Here is a 24,435-nt window from a genome sequence, read left to right as displayed (position 1 = left end):
TAAGATCAAGACCCTGGACAAAGCGGGCGTGCTTCATCGCACCAAGACAGTGGACAAGGGAAAGCGGGTTCGGTGAGAGCCCGTCCGCACCCCCAGCAGGGCAGGGTGGGCCTTGGTGACGACCTTCACTGAGTACTTCCCCTGTGCCAGGCGCTGTTAATCCTCATAGCAACTGTGTAAGGGCCCTGTGTGGACACTGAGGCCCGGGAGACAAAGGGAATCTGCCTCTAAGGGTTGGGTGTCCCAAGCTGTGTTCTTAAGCTCTGCATCCTGCACCTGGGGGTGGGAAGGGGGCCTCAGCCCAGGGCCAAATGCAAGCCCTGCCCCCCACTCCCCCGCCCCCACCTAGGAAGAAGCACTGGAGCGCCTCCTGGACCGTGCTGGAAGGCGGCGTCCTGACGTTCTTCAAGGACTCAAAGTCCTCAACTGCAGTTGGCCTGGTGAGGCCCGGACCCCCAAGGCAGGGATCGCCCCGTCTGCTCCTGACTCCTGCCTTTACCAAGCCTGAGACAGCGCAGCATGGACATCCAGGAAGCTGGGCCTTTGGCAGGGGGTGACAACAGCAGATTCACCGCCCACCTTGAGGGCGGACAGCTCCAGCCTGGTGGGCAGGCAGCTGGGGAGTGGGTACCCTGCTCGCAGGATGGGGGCTGCACACCTTTGTCCTTTCCTCTCCTGGGTGGGCAGGCAGCAAAGGACCAGCCAGCCCATAGGCTCTGTGGTTAGGAAGTCCCAGGATCTCTGGGTTGCGGAAATCCCTGGGCCCACGTCCCCTAGAGCTGTGTCCCCATCCCATCACTGGAGCCGAGGGAGCCTGATGGGTTGGAGCCAGGGTGCTGAGGCAGCTCTGTCTGAGCTGAGGGTCCCCTCGCCCTTCCTTTCTCTCCCACAGAGGCAGCCTTCCAAGCTTTCTACACCTGAATACACGGTGGACCTAAAGGGGGCCTCTCTCTCCTGGGCCCCCAAAGACAAATCCAGCAAGAAGAATGTGCTGGAGGTGAGCTGTGGGGGTGGGGAGACAGAGAGGGGGCTTGCTGATGGCTTAGGACTCAAACTAGGCAAGCCCCAAGTAGGGGCACCTAGGGGGAGTTGGGGCTGCAATTCTCAGGCTCAAAGGCAAAGGTGCCCCCACCTTAGGGACCCATCCACTGCATCTCTGGCACCAAGGGCTCTGCAGCTTCCTCTCCAGGAGCTGAGCTCACCAGTCCTTGGCCCCGGAAGGTGATGAGAAGTAGGGGTGTCTGGGGGACAGAACTCTGTCATGACCAGTAGGCAGCCCTCAGCCCAGCTACTCTGGCCAGGGATGGACAGGGGGCTCCACGCCCCTGGCCACTCACTCTGACTGGCTGGGGAACATGTGCTGGCTGGTTAGAGCTCAGCTTCCAGCTGGACTGTGTTCCCTGAATAAGCCAGGGCTGTGGACACATTTCTCTGTCTCCCCCTGCAGGCAGAGAGGGTGCGGGTGCAATCCAGGCAAGGACCCTCACAGTGTCACACCCTTCACTGTCCTTGTGTCCTTGTCCTTGTCTTGTTTTTATACTGCTTTTATTCTCACTTCCATCCCCAAAAGTTTTGAGACAGCTTACACCAAGAACACATGGTGAGCTGGTGAAACCCACTGTAAAGGCAGACCAGGCAAGACAAGTTAGAGAAGGGGGTCAAAGCAGAGAGGGATTAGGGGGCAGGCGAAGTACAGGTGCTAAGGTTATTGCTATTGAAAAAAAATTAGCTCTGGGTTTCCTGGGAGCCAAAGCAAAAAGAGAATGGCGGTTAGTTATGTGGCTCTTGTTACTCATTGGGGGTGGGGTGGGGGTACAGGGAACCCTCCCAGCTTTTGAGGGAAATTGAAGCTTGTTTTCTAACCCTTAGCTGTTGAAAAAATGTCTAGTATGCAGCTCCATTCTAGTTCAGTGAGGGACTCTTGGGTCCGCTTCAGGGAACATGATGAAAGCCGAAATCATGGCCTTACTTCTCAGTGCAGAGAAGGTGATTCTGCAAGGAGCTTGGGGGTGTAGCTTTCCGATGACTCCCCGAGCTTTGTTTGGTGCTGGGCATCCACAGAGCAGGGTTGGAGAACTGGTTTCCTCTCCCGAGCCGCTCTGATCAGCGGGCCCAGAGTCTTCAGCGGGATTAGCAGGGTAGAACGCTGCAATCAGCTAGCAATGTCTGCCACAGACGTCAAAGTGAGGAAGGACGGCACTTTTGCTAGGCCTGTTCTTTCCCTGACCCAGAGACATCCTTCACCCAGGGCTCTATAGATGTCACCTCTCCGACAGGGGTTTTGATGACATTCTCAGAGTAAATGCTCCTGAGTTGTCCTTTCTGGCAAGGACGGGGAGGCAGATGGCACTCTTGGAAGCTGCTCAAGCTGAGGGGAAGACTGACAGTCTTGAGTGGAAGTCAAGGAACCCCCTGCTTCCCGGTGGGCGGGTGGCCGTCCTCCCTCCACTCAAGGGCGGCCTGCAGGCAACTCTAGGATGTTTCTCAACAGGCAGCGCCCCACCGTTCCCTAGCATGGCCAGGTTAGCTGGGCCTGGCACGGTTCCACGCAGCTCTGCTCTGTCACCCCGGAGCCACAGAAAACGTGAATAACAGTCTTCCAAAGACAGCTGGTTTGGGGCAGCTCAGCTTGCCTCAGGTTCTGTGAAATGCATTGCTATGTAACTACATAGCTTTGCCCTCTGTATGAAACTTTCGAATATGAACTGATTATGTTTTGAGAGAGCTGCCCAAGACACTGGCTGTTTTAGAAGTGTTGCTAGACCATTCCCTGGGATAACAGGCAGCGTTCTGTCAGCTTGGAGTGGGGCTATGCTAGCCGCCTGCTGAAGGTTCTCGAGTCTTTGTGGGGATGGTGATGGGGTGGAACATGCAGGTCTTCTTTCCTTTGTTTTATTTTTTTAATTTAAAACATTATTTAAATAGCATGAAGTCTAAGTTTATAAGGTGGGTAGCCAAAACACAGCCCTTTCTGATGCTGGAAGTTGTGCCCTGTTGTCTGAAGCCGTGTCTGCTGACTCTGGCTCTCGGTGGACCCAAAGGGCAGCGTTGGTGTGAGCTGCCCAAACCAAACATTCACGTTAGCCTTGCATGCTGCGTCCTCAGAGCCACAGGCTGATGAGAGACCTAGGTAGGGTGCTGACTGCCTCACCCTGCTCCTCGGAGATTTGTTAGGGAATGAGGCCACTCAGCAGCGGGCCGTTTGAAGGACAGCCTGGGCTGTCGCTATCTGCCTACTGCTCAATGGTACAAGATAGCGGCTTTGGAAATCTAGACTTTGGGGCTCCTTGAGGAGGAATGGGGCCTGTGGTCAGGGTGGAGCTTCCAGCAGACCCATAGGGAGGGCAGTGCTCACGCCAGCTCACGGGCCTCTCCCAACCACGTGTGCCTTTCCTGGGAGTGAATAGGAGTAAGTGGGTTGCTCCCCGCTGGTCAGAAAGAGCTGTGAATAGACAGAACATTTTCCCTTCCAGCATGTTGTTGATTTTTTGGTTTTGTTTTTTAGATTTTTATTTATTTATTTTTAGAGAAGGGGGAAGGAAGGAAGGAAGAGAGGGAGAAAAACATTAATGTGTGGTGGCTTCTTGCGTGTCCCCCACCAGGGACCTGGCCTTCCACCCAGGCATGTGCCCTGACTGGGAATCGAACTGGCGACCCTTTGATTTGCAGGCCAGTACTCAATCCACTGAGCCACACCAGCCAGGCTTGTTTTTATTTTTGTTTTTTTTTCTTTTTATTGAATTTGTTGGGGTGATACACTGGTTAACACAATTATACAAGTTTTGGGGACACCATTCCTCAGCACATCACCTGCACACGGTACTGTGTGTCCATCGCCCCAAGTCAAGCCTCCTTCCATCCCCATTCATCCCCCAACCCTCCTCTACCTCCCCCCGCCCCCGCCACCCATGGTGGACAGCGGGACAGGGTTGGACCTGGGGCTGCAAAAGGGGGGCAACACTGCTGGTCCCCAGTGTGTGTAATGAGCGAGGCAAGGCTTTTTTCTCAGATCAGCCATGATCTGCTTTTACAGCCTTTCTCCCAGCATTTTCCTCATTCCTACTTCTAATGCCCGGGGGCCTCCACAGGGATTTTCTTCCTTTCTTTTTTTAAAATTTTATTTATTTATTTTTAGCGGAAGGGAAAGGGAGGGAGAAAGAGAAGGAGAGAAACATCAGTGTGTGGTTGCCTCTCGCACGCTCCCACCTGGAGACCTGGCCCACAACCCAGGCGTGTACCCTGGCTGGGAATCAACCCAGCAACCCTTTGGTTCCTAGGCCGCTGCTCAATCCACTGAGCCACACCAGCCAGGGCTCCACAGGGATCTTCTTTCACTGGCGTTTTTGCTGGCCAGCACTCTGGGTGAGGCCTGCCGTGTTGTGTGGCTCATGGGGAGGTGGGACGGGGCAGGGGAAAGTGTAGTAGACAGCTGAGCCCTGTAGATCTGCTTCACTCCAGTCCTTCTTCCATCGCTCACTGGCTGTGTGTCCACAAGAAAATAGCTTAAACCCACTGAGCCTTAGTTTGCACATCTGCAACCCAGAGACGCTGTCCCCTACTGCTTTTAATGAGCTGGAATGCCTTGGCCCGAGGTGAGGCCCTTACTCCATTAGCTCTGAGTTCCTGGGGACAGGAACAGACCCAGGGAACCAGAGATGACTGAGCGATTTGTGTCTCTCCAGCTGCGGAGCCGAGATGGCTCAGAGTACTTGATCCAGCACGACTCGGAGGCCATCATCAGCACCTGGCACAAGGCCATTGCCCAGGGTATCCAGGAACTGGTAAGCAGAGCCTGGGGCCTCCAGGGCTGGTGGGGAGGGGCTGGCCAGACATTATGCAGGGCAGCTGTGCCCACTGTGGGTGGGGTCCTCTACTCAGGCTCTGGGAGCTCCATGGCACCGGTGGGTAATGCCCCTTCCGGCAGATACAGGCCCACCCCCCACCCCCGCCACTTATGTCTGGAAGGCAGGAGGGCTGCTGAGGAAACGGCCTTTTTTAACTATGTGAACGAGCTTCAGGGGTGGCCTACTCTCCAGGTAGGGCTGGCGGTACCTCCTGGAGGAATATCCCATTTCAAGGGAGGCGGAAGGAAAAGAAAATACCTGAGAAATAGCTTCAGGCTGGCAAGACAGGCTGAAACTAGAAGATAACATTTTAAAGGGTTGAATGGGAGAGTCTGCCATTTTCCATTGCATAAGTAGAGATGGAGCAGGCCCCACTGACAGCTGTTCACCTGGAAACCACGGGGGCTTCCTGGCCCTTGGAGCGCTAGGACCCACACCGGGCACAACATGTGGCTGAAGTAGTAGGGGCAGGAGCCCAGATCCAGGGAGTCGTTGGCTCAGACCCCCGCTGGAACTGCAAGCTCAGGACTGGGAGCCACATACTGAGAACTGCTGATCTAGTGGAGTGTGTGCAGAGTTGCTGAGGAAAATACGGAAAAGGGGGCAGGACCTGGGAGACGGGAAGGGCAGATCAGGGTGACTGTCTCCCAGCACCCGAACAGCTCCACACAACCAAGGAACCTGAATGCTCTGAGGTTCCCTGGTGGAGGCGAGGGGAGTTAACCTAGTTAAGGGAAGAGTGAACTCTGCGGGGTGGGGGGTCACCCCGCCTGCTGGGAGGGCACTTGGGTCCTTCACCCCATCTCAGAAGGACCCCGGCTGACCCCAGGCTCTGCCTCTGAGGCTATGCGATTCTAGTCCGCAGACCTGCCCCCGGAGGAGGAAAGCGAGAACAGCAGCTTGGACTTCGGGTCGAGGGAGCGCCTGGGAAGCTGGCGGGAGGATGAGGCGCGGTCGGGAGCAGGTGTGCGCGGGGATGGAGGGGTGGGAGGGCAGAGGGCATCTTCGGTGGGACGGGCGTGGAGACACGGATGGGGCCTACTGGGCCACCAGGGAGCCACCAACTGACTCACCCCGCATTCCCCATGGCAGCTGCACCTGCCCAGAGCCCTGGGGGCCAAGACAGCGACTTGAGCAAGGTCCGATACAAGCTCCGCAAATTCCTGCTCAAGCGGCCTACCCTGCAATCGCTGCGGGAGAAGGGCTACATCAAAGGTACCGGAGGGCCCCGGAGAGCCGGGCGGCGCCGGTGGGCCTGGGGAGGGCCGCGCTGGCTGACGAGCCTCTCCCCCAGACCAGGTGTTCGGCTGCGCGCTGGCCACGCTGTGTGAGCGCGAGCGGAGCCCGGTGCCGCGCTTCGTGCAGCAGTGCATCCGCACAGTCGAGGCCCGCGGTACGTAGGCGGCGGGCTGAGCGGGCATTCTGGGCGCCTGACAGCCTCCTTCCAGGACCCCATGATGGAGACGCCGGGGTGGGCGCAGGGTCGAGGGGAAAAGACCGGGAGCTCCTGAGTAGGGATCGTAGCGCGGACTTTGGCCTCATCCCACCAAAGCCGGGGTCAGCGCCTCCCTTTCTTCAGGGCTGGACATCGATGGACTGTACCGCATCAGTGGGAACCTGGCGACTATCCAGAAGTTGCGTTACAGGGTGGACCACGGTGAGGATCGTCCCCAGTCCCTGCTCCAGGCCCAGAAGGCAGGAAGGGGCGTTGACCTCCTCTTCCTCCCTCCCCTCTTGCCGCAGATGAGCGTCTGGACCTGGACGATGGACGCTGGGAGGATGTCCACGTTATCACCGGCGCCCTGAAGCTCTTCTTTCGAGAGCTGCCCGAGCCCCTCTTCCCCTTCTCGCACTTCCCCCAGTTCATTGCGGCCATCAGTGAGTGCCGGGGAAGGGAGGGTGGGTGGGCTGGAGCGCAGCGGCCTGCCTCGGGCAGGACCCACACACGCACTGGGAGTCAGCTCCATCCGTTCCCCTCGCCGAGTCCACCCTTCCCTTCCCCAGAGCTGCAGGACCAGGCCAAGCGCAGCCGCTGTGTGCGTGACCTGGTGCGCTCGCTGCCCGCCCCCAACCACGACACGCTGCGACTCCTCTTCCAGCACCTGTGCCGGTGAGCGCGCTGGTGGGCAGGCAGGCGGCGGGAATGGGGAGGCAGGCACTGGCGGGACCCTCCCCCCCCCCCCCCCCCACACACACACACTTCCGCAGCCCTGAGCCCTGATTCCCTCCATTCCACCCCGCCCCCACCCCCGCTGCAGGGTGATTGAACACGGCGAGCAGAACCGCATGTCGGTGCAGAGCGTGGCCATAGTCTTCGGGCCCACGCTGCTGCGGCCCGAGACGGAGGAAGCCAGCATGCCCATGACCATGGTGTTCCAGAACCAGGTGGTGGAACTCATCCTGCAGCAGTGCTCGGACATCTTCCGGCCACACTGACCCCCCTGCTGGCCCTGCGGACCTGGGACTGGGCGTAGCCACGTCGGCCCCGCCACGGGCTGGACTCGGTTTCTGAGACCTTCAGCCTCCCGCCGGTCCACAGGCCGCTGGGAATTCTGCACCCCTCGGCTCTGAGGGTATGGCGACCCTGGGTGGGAAGTTCACAAAATATGATTTTTCCCCCATCACCGAGATCTCCTGTTTTGGGATTAGTTGGGTTCTGATCTTTATTACAGCGCCACCTACTGTGCGTGTGCGGGAATGTGGGGGTGAGGGCTGTTTTCCAGGAAGGCCAGAGCCCCACACTGGGAAGAGGAATTTGAGTGAGGGGCTTTCTGGCTTATTCAGGCTTGAGGCCTTAACAGAGACCCTGCGGGCTGGCACTGTGCCCACCGTGAAGTAGCATCCCTGCTGCGGGCCTCCAGCGCGGGCAGCTGCACCTGCTTCCCCCTGGCCCCACAGATGAACTCCCGCCCAGCCCTCTCCCTGGCTGCCTGTGAACTCTTTTCATTTGCTTTCTTGGTTGGGGTTCTGGGAAGCTGCCCTCCTTGACCCACTTGCATTCCGTGCAAGGGTTCTTCCTATTCACTAAATGTGTACCTGGCACCAGCCACCTGACATGCACCATTTCCACACAAAATCCCATTTTGCAGATGAGAAAACTGAGGCTTGCGGAGGCAAAGTGACGGACTTGTTCAGGGTCCAGCAGGCGATCTGACTCCCATCTCAAGCTCCTCTTACAGCAGAGCACAGTCTGGTGGGAGGGCAAAACTGATGCCATCAGCTACCCCCCAGCCACAGCACAGGCATATGGGTAAAGCAAAAGAAACAGCTGGGCGGGTTCTCCCCAGGCCTGGGGAGGTACCCGAAGGTGAAGAGGGAACCTACCCAGCTGTTCTTCCCTGGGGGGAGGGGAAATCGCACTAGTTGGAGCCCGTGGCCCCTTTCAGTACCTGCTGTCAAGTGGGCCCACCTGGTGCTCACCTTGTTATGTACAGCTGGGAGGGGCCTGCAGGGCGGGAGGAAGGAGCACATAACCTCCACAAAGGAAGTGTGGACCCTGGGGTCAGCAGCCCCCCTTCCCTCATACACGAACCACCTCAGTGCATGGGCCTCGGCCCCTGCCCCACCTGCCCTGGTCACCCCTTCAGCTAGCAATAATACTTAATATTTATTGACGCTTGCACTGCGCCAAGCGTTTTACTTGGATTTCTCACAGCCAATATTTATTATCTGCTCTTCTGCGCCAGGCACTGTGCTCTGGGGCGGGGGGACTGCGTAGTGCCTCCCTGGTGGGGTGTAGGGTCCAGCGGGTGCGGTGACCCAAGCCCACCCCTGATGCCAGTGGGACTTGGGCAAAAGCACAAATGGAGGCCACATATGTCGAAATACTGTAAAGTTATAAATCAAGGTAACAACTGTTCAATAAAACATGTTCCATTCTCCTACTTTGACAAATACACTTTCTTTTTAAAAAAAAAAAGATTTTATTTATTTATTTTTAGAGAGAGGGGAAGGGAAGGAGAAAGAGAGGAAATATCAATGTCTGATTACTTCTCGTGTGCCCTCTACTGGGGGCCTGGCCTGCATCCCAGGCATGTGCCCTGATTGGGAATCAAACCAACAACCCTTTGGTTCGCAGGCCGGTGCTCAATCCACTGAGCCACACCAGCCAGGGCAACAACTATACTTTCATACTGACCTGGAAGGCCAGGTTCTAATGTAAACTTCAAGTCTTCCAAGTTCCGTGCTCAAATGCAGCGGCATGAGAAGGGCTGGCCCTGCTCTCAGCCTGCCCCCTGTGCCTTCCCACCCGCAGATCCAGCCTGCAGCCATGTGGACACTCCGGTCCACAAGTGCAGCTGCCATACTCCCTGCAACCTGCTTCCCCTGGGCCGTTCCGCATGGTCCACCCTTCAGGGGATGGGCCTGGGGCCATTTGGGCAGGGGGTTCTGGATACCACATAACAGGAGTACGGTCTAAAGGAAAGGGCCCGGACTCTAAGAGAGCCCCCGCAGCTTCCTCCTCCCGTGGGGAGAGGCACAGAGAAGTCGAGTAGGGGGACCCATGGCAGGGCAGGGACCCCCTCAATCCAGGCCTAAGGTTCAGAACTGGATATATATCAAACACCTGATTACTTGGTTAACTAGGCTTATAGCAGAGCTAGGGAAAAGCACAGGGTCCTGTGAAGCTGTGTCGCGGGGCTATGACTGTCCCCCAGGGACCTGAGATGCCTCTGCAGAAGCCACATTGAGCCAGGCAGTAAAGAATGGAGAGGAATTAACAAGGGGAGGAATTAAGGGAAAAGTGTATAGTCAGAGGGAATAGCGTGCGCAAAGGCTGTGAGGCAGGGAGATTTGTGGGGAGGGCAAAATCCAAGACTATTGTGATTAGGACCCAGAAATCCAGGGGTCATGGGTGTGAGGTGATGCAGGAAAGGCTAGAAGGGGACAGAGTGTGCAGGGCCTCGGGTACCACAGTAAATGGGGCCCTGTGGCACCCACGTGTCATCAGGACAGCAGGCAGGGGGACCCCTGGGCAGGGATGTCTCGAGGTGTCCGCTCAGTGTTAGGACAGTCACACTTACTCAGAGACCTCTCACGGCGATAGAAGGAGACGTGTGCAGTATACACGGCCCAGAGCCTGGGGCAGGGACGTTCGTAAAGTCTCTCTAGTCTGCATTCCTCAGGCCCAGAGAGTGCTGGATCCTGGGGTGAGACAGCCTCTGGGGTGAGACCAGTGGGAGCCAGGTGCAAAAGTGTCCCAGAGGCCCCCCTGGGGGCAGCCAGAATACCTGGGGGGCAGAACAGCACATTGGCCTGTGACTGGTTCCCAGAGCTCCAGAGCAGCCTGTTTTCAAGACTTTGGCCCGAGCCCCAGTTGTGCTAATGGTGGGGTGCTTAGTCCATTTTGGCACCAGAGCATCAGAGATGGATGAGCGCCCCCCTCAGGCCAGTGCAGGAGAATTGGGACTACCAAGGGAGGAGGCCCTGCCAGGTAGAATTGGGGCTGTGATATCCAGTCCCCTGTCCCAGCCCACCCGTAAGGGATAGTCTTCTGTTGGCAGCCTCAGAAGAGGGTTTAGGTTATTAAGGAAGTTGGCCGATTTCCTTTCCTGGACTTCACCCTCTGCAGCCCACAGGATGCCACTCAGTACAGGTGAGCAGGTGGATGATATGGCCAGGTGTGTTATTTTTTTTAATTTCCATAATATTTTTTTAAGAGAGGTGGGGTAAGGGAGGGAGAAAGAGAGGGAGAGAAACATCGATTGGGTTGCCTCTCACGCCCCCAACTGGGGACCTGGCCACAGGCCAGGCATGTGCCCTGACTGGGTTTGCAGGCCAGCACTCAACCCACTGAAGTCACACCAGCCACGGCCTTTCCATAAACTTTTTATTGTGAAAGAGTTTTCGACTCACAAGAAGTTACATAGCTGATGATGTGATACTCTATCTAGAGAACCCTAAAGATTCCACCAAAAAACTACTAGAACTGATAAATGAATTCGGTAAAGTAGCAGGACACAAAAATAAACATCCAGCAATCAGCTGCATTTTTGTACACCATAATTAACTATCAGAAAGGGAAACTAAGAGCCCTGACTGGTGTGGCTCAGTGGGCTGGGCATCATCCTGCAAACTGAAAGGGTGTAGGTTCGATTCCTGGTTAGGGCACATGCCTGTGTTGTGGGCCAGGTCCCCAGTTGGGGATGTGAGACAGGCAACCGATCAATGTTTCTCTAGCACATCGATATTTCTCTTCCTCTCTCTCCTCCCTTCCCCTCTCTATAAAATAAATAAATAAATAGTCTAAAAAAAAAAGAAAAGGGAGACTAAGAAAACAATCCCATTTACAATTGCATCTAAAATGAAATACCTAGGAATAAATTTAACCAAGGATGTAGAAGACCTGTACTCAGATAATTATAAGACCCTGAAGCAATTGAAGGAGAAGCAAATAAGTAGAAGTATATGACATGTTCATGCACAAGAAGGATGAACATCATTAAAATGGCCATACTACCCAAAGCAATCTATAGATTCAATGCAATTCCTATCAATATATCACTGGTGTATTTCACAGAACTAAAACAAATATTCCAAAAATGCATAGGGAACCACAAAAGACCCTGAATAACCACGGAAATCTTTAGAAAGAAGAACAAAGTTGGATGAATCATATTACCTGGTATCAAACTATGCTACAAAGCAGTAGCCAAAACAACATGCTACAGGCCTAAAAACAGACACGCAGATCAATAGAACAGAACAGAGAGCCCAAAACTAAACCCACGCCTTTATGATCAATTAATACTTGGCAAAGGAGGCAAGAACATACAATGGACAAAGATAGTCTATTCAATAAATGGTGTTGGGAAAATTGGACAGATGTGTGCAAAAAAAGTGAAACTAGACCACCTTCTTATACCACACACAAGAATAAACTCAAGATGGATGAAAGACTTGAATGTAAGACTCTAAACCATAAAAATCCTAGAAGAAAACATAGGCAGTAAAATCTCAGACGTTTCTCGTAAAATATTCTGATATAGCTCCTGGGGCAAGGGAAATAAAAGAAAACCAAATAGGACTACATTAAATTTTTGCACAGCAAAGGAAATCACCAACAAAATGAAAAGGCAGCCCACTGGATGGGAGACCATATTCACCAATGATACGTCTGATAAAGGGTTAATATCCACAATTTATAAAGAACTTATACAACTCAATACCAAAACAACAAACAATGCAATTAAAAATTGGGCAAGTGATCTGAATGGACATTTCTCCAAAGAGGACATACAGATGGCCAACAGACATAGGAAAAGATGCTCAATATCACTAATCATCAGAGAAATGCAAATTGAAACCACAATGAGATATCACCTCACAGCTGTCAGAATGGCTATCACCAATAAATCAACAAACAGGTGTTGGAGAGGATGTGGAGAAAAGGGAACCCAGGTGCACTGTTGGTGGGGATGCAGATTGGTGCAGCCACTGTAGAAAACAGTATGGAGTTTCCTCAGAAAATTAAAAAGGGCACTGCCTTATAACCCAGCAATTCCACTTCTGGGTATATATCTGAAGAAACCCAGAACACTGATTCAAAAGACTATAGGCACCCCTATGTTCATAGCAGCACTTTTTACAATAGCCATTATTGGGAGCATCCCAAGCACCCATCAGTAGACGAGTGGATAAAGAAGCTGCGGTGCATTTACACAATGGAATACTACTCAGCTGTAAAATGAAGAAAGTCGTTCCCTTTGCCACAGCATGGAGGACCTGGAGAGTATTAGGCTAAGTGAGATTAGCCAGTCAGACCATATGACTTCAGATATATGTGGAATCTAATGAACAAAATAAACTAGCAAACAAAATAGACACAGTCTCAGAGTTACAGAGAACAGACTGACAGCTGTCAGAGGGGAGGGAGGTTAGGTGAAAACGTAAACGGATTAAGAAAAAGAAAACCCTCATAGACACAGACAACCGTGTGGTGGTTACCAGAGGAGAAGGAGTCTGGGGGGAAAAATAAGGGGAAATAAATAGTGATGGAAGGAGACTTGACTTTGGATGGTGAACACACAATACGATATACAGATGACGTATTATAGAATTGTACACCGGAAACCTATACAATTTTATTAATCAATTTCACCCCAATAAAATTTTTTTAAAAAAGAAGAAGTTGCATAAATAGAGCTGAGAGGTCTGGGTGCCCATCACCGAGCCTCCCCGGTGGTGGCAGGTTACAAAACTGTAGCGTGTTATGAAAACCGGGAAAGTGGCGGCCCCATACAATTAACTAGACTTCAGACCTTCCTGATTTCGCCAATTTTTGCATGCATTCATTCTTTGTATGTCTTTGTCTTTGAGTCCATGCCATTTTGTCACGTGCACAGGTTTATATACCCACCAGTACAGTTATAATAGAGAAGGGGCCCTGGCTGGTGTAGCTCAATGGGTTGAGTGCTGGCCTGTGAGCCAAAGGGTCACCAGTTTGATTCCCAGTCAGGGCACATGCCTGGGTTGCAGGCCAGGTCCCCAGTAGGGGGCGTGTGAGAGGCAACCACACGTCGATGTTTCCCTCCCTCTCCTTCCCTTCCCCTCTTTCCAAAAATAAATTAAAAAAAAAAAATTTTTAAGACAGAGAATTGTTCCACCTCCTTAAAAGATTTTAAACCCCTTACGCTGCCTCTTTCTAGCCACACTCTCTTTCTGCTTCCCTCATGCCTGACAACCCTGCCATTTGGAGAATGTCCTATAGATGGAATCATAAAATATGTACCTTTTGATATTGGCTTTCTGCACTCAGCATAAAGCCCTAAAGTTCCATTCAAGCTGTTGCGGGTATCAATAGTTCATTACTTGCTTTTAAAGAGATTCTCCCAGATGTGAGTGGAGGAGGGAGGGATGGAGGGAGACCAATCAGGAATCCAAGTAAATATCCCAAGCCAGGCCGCCGTCCTGGCTGGCCTCTGCACCGCCTCCCTACCCCTGAAGAGTGGCCCCAGATGTGTTCAGGCCCTATGGGTTGGCCACGGGACTGAGCGATTGGATGGTTGACGCAGAACTGCCAGTAGAGGGCGCCAGAGGTCTTTTGTCCAAGGGAGTATTCTCCACAGTGAACTACTGGGAGGGTTCCAGGGAGTTTGGGGCCCGCTGTGCGCGTGAACCGAGAGAATCCTGGAGTCTTGTCCCCCCTCCGGAGCCCAGCCCCAGAAGTTGCCGTGCAGCCCTGAGCCCCACGGCTGAGGGATGAGGCTGACGACGTGTAGTGGAGGAGAAGGCAAGGGAGGAGGTGGGAGGAGGTGGGCAGGCGTGGTGTAGAGCAGAGCCCGCCAGCCCTCCACCAGACTCGTGCTCCCGCTCCGCGACGAGCCTCTCTGAGCTCAGGACGCCAGGGTGGGCCATGGCACTTCTGCCGCTTCCACACTTCCTCACCCCTGATAATGGCCTTCAGTTCCTTACCCACTTCTCCCAAGAGAACGCTCCCGAGACCCCTCTGTCTCCACACTCTGTATCCCTCTCTCAGGTGCCCCCTGAGCCGCCGCACGTCCCTGCACGCGCCCGCCCGCTGATTCAGGGCTCACCCAGCTGGCGCTGGGCTGTGTGGAGCTGGTGTTTGCGAAGCAAGCAGAGCGGGCACTGCTGGGCGCGGACAGCTGCTAACCCTAGGTCTGGGGGGAGAAGCTCCGCTGCAGCGTTTCCAGGGACCACTCGTTGGAACACTGCCGAATGGCAGGCACTCTCCTCCAAACCCGCGCTGGCCCCATCTTCTTCCAAATGCAGCCCACTCTCTTGCCGTGATCTTAACCCCGCCCCGGGCTTCTGGTCCCCAGGAGCCTGCGGATGCACAGGTGCCCCGCTGCCAGACCGTGCCCAGCTGCTTCCCAGCTCCGAGCCCTTGCTCAAGCCAGTACCCTTCTGTGAAGGGCCCTAGTCACTAGGTCCATGTCCACTCCTCCAGGAAGCCTTCCCCAGGGCCTGGCACACAGTAGGTTCAAAGGTGGGAGTTCCCATCCTCTGTGCTCCCACAACATGTCGTCTGAACTTCCATAATGGAATCTTTTTCATGCAGCCTTGCCTAAGAACTTGTAGTTTGCACATCTGCCTCGCCAGAGACTTCTCATTCATCTCTTAAGAGCCTTACTCCCCAAGTTTGAATAAATGGATGAATGTGTCAGCTGACAGATACTTGAAGCCCTCTTCCTGTGGCCTGCTTCTGCCCTCCACCCCCTCTGATTACTCCTGGCTGGTTTTCTGTGTCATCCACCCCTTCTAAACACTGGCATTCCACCCTCCCCTCTGCCAGGCTCACTCCGCTCCTCTACCTGCCCGAGGCTCAACCCCCTGACAGCTGTCACTGCTACCCTCACCCTAAAGGGCCCCAATCCACCTTGCAGCCCAGAGCCCGGAGCCCCGAGGGCCATGCACACCTTCCCTGTCCTTATGTGTCTTTCCAACTATTTGCTTTCCCCCAGTCAGGCTCCATCAGAGCAGGAATTTTATCTGTATGATCGGCTGCTGCACCCCTGGCACACGGCCATGCTCAGTCAATATTTGTGAGATGAACGAATGGGAGACTCTCCCTCTGAGGTCCAGGGAACAGTTCAAATTCAACACATCCCCGATTAATATCATCATCTTCTCCCTCCCCATAATTTGCTTCTCTGGTCTTGGCTGCCTCTCGCCTCTCGGTCCTCCAGTTCAGAAAGCCCACAGTCCGCTCAGACATCAGCTTTTACTCAACATTACCACCCAGCCACTACATTGGCTGGACTCTACCTCCTATCCTTCCAGTTCCCACACCCACCCCAGTCCCTGCAACACCCCGGCTTAGACCCTTGGCAGCACCTGGGCCTGCACAACTGCTCTTAATGGGACTTCCTCGCCTGTTTTTGCTTTTGTCCGCAGGGCTGACTGAATGAGTTTTCTAAAACATCAATCTCATTGGGTGAGCCCCCAGTTAAGCCCTCCCTGCGTCCACGTCCCTTACAGGTGTGTGTTAACCCTTCTTTTCCACTGGCTCATCTCTTAGCTGGAATCAGGACTCTGGTCGTGCCGTCAGCCCCAAGATAATTAGCTAGAATGTAATAATGTTGTCTCATTTTATTTATTTTCCAGTTACCTCCCATCTGTGGTGTGTGGTGTTGGTTTTTTGGCTATAGTAATGATGGTCCCTAAAATACATTTATTTGGCGAAAGATATTGCAAATCATATGTCCATCAAAGGACTCACATCCAGAATATATAAGAGAAGTTTTATGTATCACTAGGAAAAATCAAAAGACATGTTAAAATCAAATAGAAAAATGAGCAAAAACCTTAAACAGTTCATAAAAACAGGACACACATAAGTGGCAGGAAACAGATCAGAGAAATGTGAATTAAAACCACAATTTGATATCCTTGTACACCCACCCAGACCCAAATGAAAAAGCCTTCCAGTATCAGAGGTTCACAAGGATGTGGAGTAATTGAAACTGATTCACTGGTCGTGAGGGTGTAATTTGTAAGAAACACTTTGAGAAACCAGCCATATCTACTGAAGCTGAGCATACCTACCCTACCCCCGACCCAGGAACTCAAGTCCCGAGTGTGATTCCGGCAGAAATGGGTACACGCGCTCACCGAGAGTCGTGCGCACGAGGGGCCACCGGAGCTTTCTTCAGGACAGCCAAACGTCGAGAGCAATCCCCATGGCAGCGGTGGAACGCACAAATACACCCTGGTACATTCCCATGCTGCCACACTGCATCAAAGTGGGAACGAATAAATTAAACTATGCAAGTGTGGAGCCAGACACAAGAAAGAACAGTTTTTCTGGTTCCATTTATATGTAGTTCAGGAGCAAATAAAACGACTCTATGCTGTTACAACTCAGAGACGGGTTATAAGTGGGACTGTACCTGGGAGGAGGCACCAGGCCAGCTACTGAGGGGCTCATAATACTGTGTTTCTGACCTGGGTGAAAAATTACCATTTGTTACATGAGTGAAAATTAATTGATTTGTGCACTTCTTCGTAGGTATGTTATACATACAAAGAAAAAGGAGTTGAATTTAAATGTTTAAAAAATAAAACATTTAAAGACAAGTATTAAGAAATAGAAGTCTGAGGACATGACAGGTCTCTCTCTCTCCCTCTTTCTCTTTCTCTCCCTCTCTCTCCCTCTTATCCTCACCCTGGGTCATGCTTATTGATTTTAGAGAGAAGGGAAGGGAGGGAGAGAAGGAAAGAAACATCAGTGCAACCCAGGCATGTGCCCTGACCAGGAATCAAACCTGCAACCTTTTGGTTTATGGGATGACGCTCCAACCAACTGAGCCACACCGGCCAGGGCCGTGACAGGTGTCTTGAAGGCAGAGTGCAAATGGCAGGGGTTCAGGGCACTCTGCCCTCCACAGTCAAATCCAAACAGCCATCCCTGGCTCCTCAGGTCCGGCCTCACGTCACAGGGCAGTTCAGCATGATGGTTAGGAGCACAGATTCGGGACTCCTGTGAACTGAGTTTGAACGTGAGTTTGATCCTGAGCTCTGCTACTGTCAGTGGGACTTGAGATGTTACCTATCCTCTCCAAGCATCAGCTTCTTCACCTGCCAATCACCTCAGCGGGTAGTGGGCTTGATCGGTGGAAGGGGATGGCCCGGCGCTGGGCACAGAAGGCGGACTTGACAAAGAAAGCCACACTCAGCTGTCTGCTGCACCCTGGACAGGCCCTGCTTGTTCACACATTATTGCACCCAGGTGTCTGTGCAGGTTGTCCCCCCTCCCGCAGAATGCCCTTCCACTTGACCATCACACTGCCATCATCCTTCAGTGCCCTGCTTAAGCACCTCCTCCCATAAGGTGCCCCACCCCTCATGAGGTAAACCCCACCTCCTCTGTGTCATTTACCCATGAAGAGCTGTAGTTTACATGGTTTGCTATTCCTTTAGGCGTTGGCACTTGCTTACAGAAGAGAAGGCTCTCAAAATGTACCTGCCAAAGGAAGGGATGAACAGCTCTTCAAATGGTTTTAATTTCTCTGCAGTTTCTTGGGAAGGGGGGCCAGTTCCCTTTCCATGCTGGTAAGACTCTCAGACATGCAGCCTTGCATGAGGGACCTCACTCACCCCTCCGGAGAGCTGGCACCACGAGATGTGCTGTGGGTGAGCGGTTATCACCATGACGTCAGCCTCAAAGGTTAGGGATGTCCCCAAGTCATCCCAGTTCCCTTTATTGCCCTATATGGATAGGTCACTCATGAAGTGCCTCCAATGTCTCCTTAACCTCTTGGTGGTTTAACAGGTTCCCTAAGCCAGGCACTTGCTGTGTGTGACAGGGACACTTTGTTTTAAACTTTTATAAGCCGTCGGGAGGGCAGCGGGGAGAACGGGGCAACTTGTTCCGATGTGACTCCATGTGTGACTGGGTCCATGGTGCCCTTGGTGGTTTTGGACATCGGGCCACATTCCCTTAGCAAGGCAAGTGCTAAGAACCCCACGTGAATTCTGCGCACCCAAATCTGGTGCCGACCAGCAGGCCACTTCATCCCACCCTCCCGCACCCCATGCTCTCCCCATTTATGCAGGGGCCTACACAGCTCTGGGCCTCTGCCCCTGCCAGCCCCTCAGCCCCAAATATGGTGCCTCAGCTTCTCAGCCAAATGTACAGTTACAAAGTGCCAGCCTCGTGCTGGTAGGGATGAGGCAGAATAGATGGGAATCCCAGCCTTCCTATCTCCTAAATGGAGACAGATATAGACACGAATTCACAGCACAGGGCAGTGAGCGTAACTGGGGAGGAGCACAGGGCCCTGAAGGCAGTCAGAGAAGAGGCATCAGGTTTGGAGAGGGGAGGTCAGGGAAGGCTTCCTGGAGGAGGTTAATGTTTTCATGGCTGATCCTGTGCTCTCTGTTCCACCCACAGAATGTAAGGTCCTTGAGGGCAGGAACCTCACTCCTTGTCCCCAGCTGTTTTCCCGACACCTGATGTCCGGGACAGTGACAGCACAGAGCAGGGGGTCAGTTACCATCCATGAAGGAACCGGGTCACAGCTCAGCTAAGTTGGGAGGGATGAGTGGATAGTTGGCCTTTCTGAAGGCATTCTGAGAGGGAGGTACTTCGTGAACAAAGGGCTGGCGGTAGGATCCGACAGGACAGGTGAGGAGAATGAGATGCAGCTGAGATGGGACAGGCGGGGACTGGCAGGGTGAGGCAGGCAGCTCAGGACAGTAGACCCATCCCCTCCCTTTAGGGAAGCCCACCACCCCTGGCTCTTCGTCTGCACTTCCTTCACACCCTAAGTCCTGCCTCCTGTCATCTGAGTTCCTTCTCCAGCACTTACTGAGTACCTACTATGTGCCAAGTGTGGCGGTGAAGCAAAAACACCTATCAAGTGCAGCATGGGCCAGTTTCCAGAGTGATTTCCCACCTGGTCTCGCAGCTCATTCTCGCAGCAACCCTAGAGAAAGGAACCCACCCATCCAGCCATCCATTCGTTCAGTCCCACCCATAACAAACGTGTGTCGCGTGCTTCGTGTGTGCCAGCCGCCAGGGATAGAAAGCAAGCGAGACAAACGAGGCCCCCTTCACTGGGGGGCGGGGAAGAAGAAACTCATAGACGAACCAACAAGGTCATCTTAGATTATACATCATGTGAAAGACGTGACAAACAGGGGGACGTGACGGGGAGCGACCTGGAGTGACTGGTGGGCTGCACTGCATGCATGGCAGGGAAGGGTCTCCGAGGTGACATCTGAGACACTGCCAGCCACGGAAAGAGCACAGCAGGCTAGTGTGCGGCAAGTGCAAAGGTGCTGGGGTGGAGCAGCGCCCGGGGCGCTAGAGGGGCAGAGGGGGTGCTCCTCGTAGGTGCAGAGCTGACATGTTCGATGGGGGTGAAGTGGAGAGTGGAAGGGATGAGGCAGAAGAGGAAACCAGCAGCCGGATTATGGAAGCTTGTAGACACTTGGATGAGTTCTACAGTGAGGTGCACTGAAAAATTTCAATTTTAGAACTACCAAGACCACTGGGCCAAGGTGAGATACCCACTTTGACTTATGGCGGGGGTGGGAGGGTGAAACTGTCAGACCCAACTGTGGGAAGCCTTGGTTACTGCTCCAAACCTCTTTTTCTCCATCTCAGAAAACAGTGCCCCCACACACCCTATGGTCTCAGCCAGAAATTTCTTAAGTCCTTCCTGCGTCCTCTCTCCCTTCCTCCCCTGTCTGTGGTCAGACCAGGAGAATGGAACAGTGTCCAGGCAGGGCCGAGTGCCATGAACGCTCAAGCGCACCAGGCAGCCTGGCTGTGGGATTGTCTCAGCAGCTCTCTGCTTCGCTGGTGTAGGTGAGAAGAGAGCGGAGAGTTGGCTTCAGCCACACTGAGGCTCTGCCAGGACAGGATGACAATGGGAGCAGGGGACAGGAGTCGGGGTTGTTGCAAGAGAATAATCAAAAGTATAGACCATGGACTCCAAGGTAGGGAGGGGAGAAAGGAAATGGGGGGAGCGGTGATGGTAGGTGAGAAAGTGGGCAAGCCACTGGGTGGGGGGTTTCCGAAGGAGCCTTCCTGGGAGAGAGTGAGCTGGTCAGGGTGGAAACTCGGGATGGGACTGTCAGCAATGAGGACAAGGTCTAGGGTGTGACGCTGGGAGTGGGCAGCTGGGTGGAGTGGAGAAAGTAATGTCTGGCAGCAAGGAGGCCAGGGTGCTGCTGGAGCATCCCTGTGGATGCTGGAGTCATTGGGAATGAGGGCAGGGTGGCTGCCGGCAATGAGACCCCGCCCAGAATGTGGGTGAGTGGCTGGGAGGTGGCGGCTGCCAACCTCAGGTGGCAGAGCTGGTCGTTGTGTGTTCAGAGGAGCCGGGGGTTTGAAGGAGGAAAAGGCATGGATTGGAAACTGCATAGGGAACAGGGATGACGCCCCCTTCCAGCTCCTGGCCCTGAGAGGCCTCTTCTTGAAAGGGTTGCTGGGAAGTGTCCGCCAGGGCCAGGGGGTGGGGGGAGCCCGGAGGGCCCCAGAGCTCCAGAAAGGGCGGCAGAGGAGTCGAGAGAGAGGCCTGGAAGGGAGGTGGGCCAAGTTGAGGCCCCACTTGGCAGACTTCCCAACTCTCTGCAGTAGGAAGACGGGCCCACAGGGACGAGTAGGAAAGAGAAGGAGGTGGAGACCCTGGGTCTTGGTGGTAAACGGCACTGTGGAGGGAGGGAGGGTCCCAAAGACAATGAGAAGTGAACTAGCTTTTAGCACAGGTTAACTAGATTTTCTAGACCTGCTTCAAGCTACACACCGCCTCTCCCCTCAAACTGCCAGCACTGGGGCTTCTGACCTGGCTGTCTCTCCAGGCAGCAGCACTGGTCTCCCCAGCCCACTCTGCAGGGACGGGTCCCCTCCCCACCTGGGGCCCAGGGCCTGGGCAGACTCAGTTGCCAGTAGGTGAGGAGTGCAGGGAAGGCAGGCCCCGTCTCCTCACCCGTGCTCCTCTGCAGATAATCTCAGTGGGCCCCAGAAAGGGGCTACCTAATGCCACAGAAAGGCTCTTCAACCACAAGGAGGGCTGGGGGCAGATGTCAGGGGTGCTGGATTAGCCACCAGGCCCCCCACAGTCTCCCTACCGTGTTTGCTGCGGAAAACCAGGTGCCTCCCAGAGAGCTGCAGCTACCTGTTCTGTGTGTGCAGGCGGGACCCACTTAACACTACCACCATCTTCCTCCTGGCAGGCTCACGTGGGACTCTGGAAGGGAACTGAGAAGAAATTGGCCCTGTGACCCACCATCTTGGCTGCCACAGAACAGTAACCCTATGGTGCGATGGAGTTGGGCTCTGGTGTTTGGGGCCAAAAATCTGACAAATGGGCGGGTAGCCAGTGATTCAGAGGAAAGCTCCGACCAACTCAATCCCCTTGTTATCCATTCCCAGCACCAGGAAGGAGTGGGGCTAAACCTGGGGTACAGGGGATGAGGCTGGGTCCCAAACCCTGGAATTTCATAGACCAGCAAGTGCTCCGTGCACCAGAGTGGGGATTGGAGTCCACACAGCAGCGGGGAGAGGGGAGAGCTATGGGAGCCCCAAGGGGGTGCCTCGTCTGCTTGGGAGGTCAGAAGCCCAAATCTGCTCATAGGTTGGGAGTCCTCATGGAGCCTGGACCAAGGGGTCAGAAAGCCTGAATATGCCTTCTGCTCAGAGGGGGCTCCACCAGAGGCCTGGTGATAACTGGTAACAATCCCCATAGCCCTCACCTGAGGGCTAGTGACACACTAGGCAGGAAAACTAGTCCGTCCTCTCAAGTCACCCACCAGCACCCCTGACCGCTGGGCTCCCCATGGCGCCCATGGCACAGAGGAGGGAGCAGTGGTGCCTCGTCTGCCCCTGGCCTGGCCTCACAGTGACAGACTCACCATCCGCCCACCCATTCATTTACTTACTCAGAGAGTGTTAGTGAGTCCCTACGGCATGCCAGGCATTGTTGTGAGTGCTGGAGATGCAGATTACCACACAGATAAACTCCTGTGAGCTCCTGCCTCTATAGAGAGAGCTAAATAATAAGTAAAGAAGTAAAGGAAACATAGACTAGAGAGCTGGTGTGGTTTACCAGTCCAGACCACTGACCCCTTCCAATCCAGTGACTAGGAGAGCACTCTGTCTGGGCTGGAGCCTGGAGGGGTGAGGGCACTAGCACATAAGCGGGGGGCAAACCCCCAGAGCCAGTGTCTCTCATCATTGTAGGCCCAGGGAGTAGAGGGGTCTGGCCCCCTCATTCCATCCATCTCTGGAGACCCGGACAACATTGAGGTTCTGGGCCTATAGGCTTGATTTGGGGCCAGCCAAGGTTTCATCTGTTCGTGGGATCTGGTTGAGAAGTTCCCAGTATCCCTAGCAGGACCCCCTGGCTCATCCATTTCTCTGTACGTGAAGCACCCCTCACTGTCTGCCGTTGATGCCGGCTGTTGGCATCAGCCTTGGCATAAGGCTGGGACTGTTGGCCAGGCACCTGTGCATGGTCCCAGCTTCCCCACGACATGGCGGCCTTGAGCTGTCCACACGGCTGCTCAGGGCTCCAAGGGTGAGTGTCCTTAGAGAACCTGAAGGACGCTGATTGTCCTGAAAATTTAGCCTTGGAAGTCACATCACAACACTTCTGCCATGCCCTATTGTCACCATATCCTGTAAGATTAGATTAGCTTGAAGGAGAGAAGGCGTAGACCCCACTTCTCAATGGGAAAAGTGCCAAAGACTTGGGGGATATGTTTTAGAACTGCCACACACAGCTAAGAGCGGTGGCATCGGAAGGTGAACTTGGGATGCTTGATGGCAGAGTCCACACATCAAGCCACAGAACTTCACAGGATTCCAGGCTGCCAGGAAAGACAGGGGAGAGTCTTCACTAAGTCAGTAGAGGTGGTCATGGAGAGGGGACAGAGAGGAGCGACGCTAAGAAGGTGAAAGCTCTGTCCTGTCCCTTATGGACATCTCAGCCTGAGCATGCAAAGGACTGGGGACTGCCAGGCTGGAGGGATGGGTCTGGGGGTTAGGGTGTGCATGGTCAGGGAGCCCCCTGGCCAGTATCCCACACTGGGGAGAAGGGAGGAGGGTCCGGCACTTAGTGAGCCTGACGGGCTCACAGGCCAAACTCTTCAGGGCTTCTGCAAGGAGCTGGTGAGGGAGCGTGAAGGGTGTCAGACATCACTGCCCAGAACGCCGCGGCCGCAGTGAAACTCGGGAAGTGAAACTTCTTCAAGGCCAACTTTCTCATCGGTTGTGTGAGGTTGGTTCTTCAGTGGCTGCCCTGGTCAGAGCTGCAGGCAGAGACCGGGAGGCCCTGGCCAGGGGCATGAAAACGCACCGAAACCTGCCTGGGGGATGTGGGAAAAGGGGTGCTGTGGACTCCCAGGTGACCCCTTTCGGGGATTCCCAGTTGGGGGAAGGGCATGAAGTCACAGGGCCTTTCTTCAACACCAGTGTGTGTGTGTGTGTGGTGGGGGGGGGGGGCGGGCGGCAGGGAGGGAGGAGGGGACAAGCAGGGACTCTGTCTGGCCTGAGAATCAGCCTGGGTTTTGGTGGCAGCTCCACCAGGAAAGATCTGTGTGACCTTCAACAATCACTTCCCTCTCCGAGTGTTCAGTTTCCTCCTCCGTCAAATGTCAGGTCAGTTGATCTTTAAGGCGCTTCCCTCAGCTGACGTCACCAGCTGGTTGTCTCCAGAGACATCGTTTACCCCCAGCCTGTTCTCTTTGCCCCCACCCGGAGCCCGCTCAGTGGACAAGCACACAGGGGGATGCTCCTACAGATGCGGGCGTGGGGTTAGCCCAGATCCATCTTGATCTCAGGCTGAGTCTGCAACTAGACCTGCCACCTCCCAGCTCCTTCCACTCACAGGGAGGATGGGGAGAGAGTGCAGATAGCTTAGGGGGGGCCGGCAGCACTGCAGGGCACCGTTGGTCGGTCACGTCCACCCTCCTTCCCCTCCCCAAGGATCGGGAGCATCCTCGCCAAGTCCTTCTCCATCAGCACCACCATCCAACCACCCACCAGGAGGGACACTGACCACGGGGGTGTGAGGGAGGAGCTGGAAAATTTGAGGCTTAGGGCCTGCCCCAGACCAGCTCAGGCCCCCATCGTAGACTGTTCTTGCAGCTAGGACTTCTCCTTGAGGCTTGTCAC

The 24,435-nt window shown here is 54.3% G+C and overlaps 1 protein-coding gene across 5 annotated transcripts in view; it reads left to right on the top strand.

Moving 5' to 3' along the window:
- The window catches only part of ARHGAP27 (Rho GTPase activating protein 27), a 31,679-nt gene extending 23,642 nt beyond the window's left edge, over window positions 1-8,037 (top strand). For all 5 annotated transcript variants that reach the window (XM_053930580.2, XM_053930579.2, XM_053930582.2 and 2 more), the window contains 11 exons: window positions 5-72; window positions 350-440; window positions 893-997; window positions 4,683-4,781; window positions 5,703-5,808; window positions 5,937-6,059; window positions 6,139-6,237; window positions 6,424-6,501; window positions 6,588-6,722; window positions 6,849-6,954; window positions 7,103-8,037. In XM_053930580.2, coding sequence (XP_053786555.1) covers window positions 5-72; window positions 350-440; window positions 893-997; window positions 4,683-4,781; window positions 5,703-5,808; window positions 5,937-6,059; window positions 6,139-6,237; window positions 6,424-6,501; window positions 6,588-6,722; window positions 6,849-6,954; window positions 7,103-7,280 — 1,188 coding nt within the window. In that variant the 3' untranslated portion in view covers window positions 7,281-8,037. The remainder of the gene's footprint in view (window positions 1-4; window positions 73-349; window positions 441-892; window positions 998-4,682; window positions 4,782-5,702; window positions 5,809-5,936; window positions 6,060-6,138; window positions 6,238-6,423; window positions 6,502-6,587; window positions 6,723-6,848; window positions 6,955-7,102) is intronic.
- Window positions 8,038-24,435: the final 16,398 nt, after the last annotated feature.

Source organism: Desmodus rotundus, chromosome 9 (assembly GCF_022682495.2).
Source record: "Desmodus rotundus isolate HL8 chromosome 9, HLdesRot8A.1, whole genome shotgun sequence".
NCBI classification, from domain to species: domain Eukaryota; kingdom Metazoa; phylum Chordata; class Mammalia; order Chiroptera; family Phyllostomidae; genus Desmodus; species Desmodus rotundus.
The sequence above is the reverse complement of the archived record's forward strand: the minus strand, read 5'-3'. Positions and strand labels throughout refer to the sequence as shown.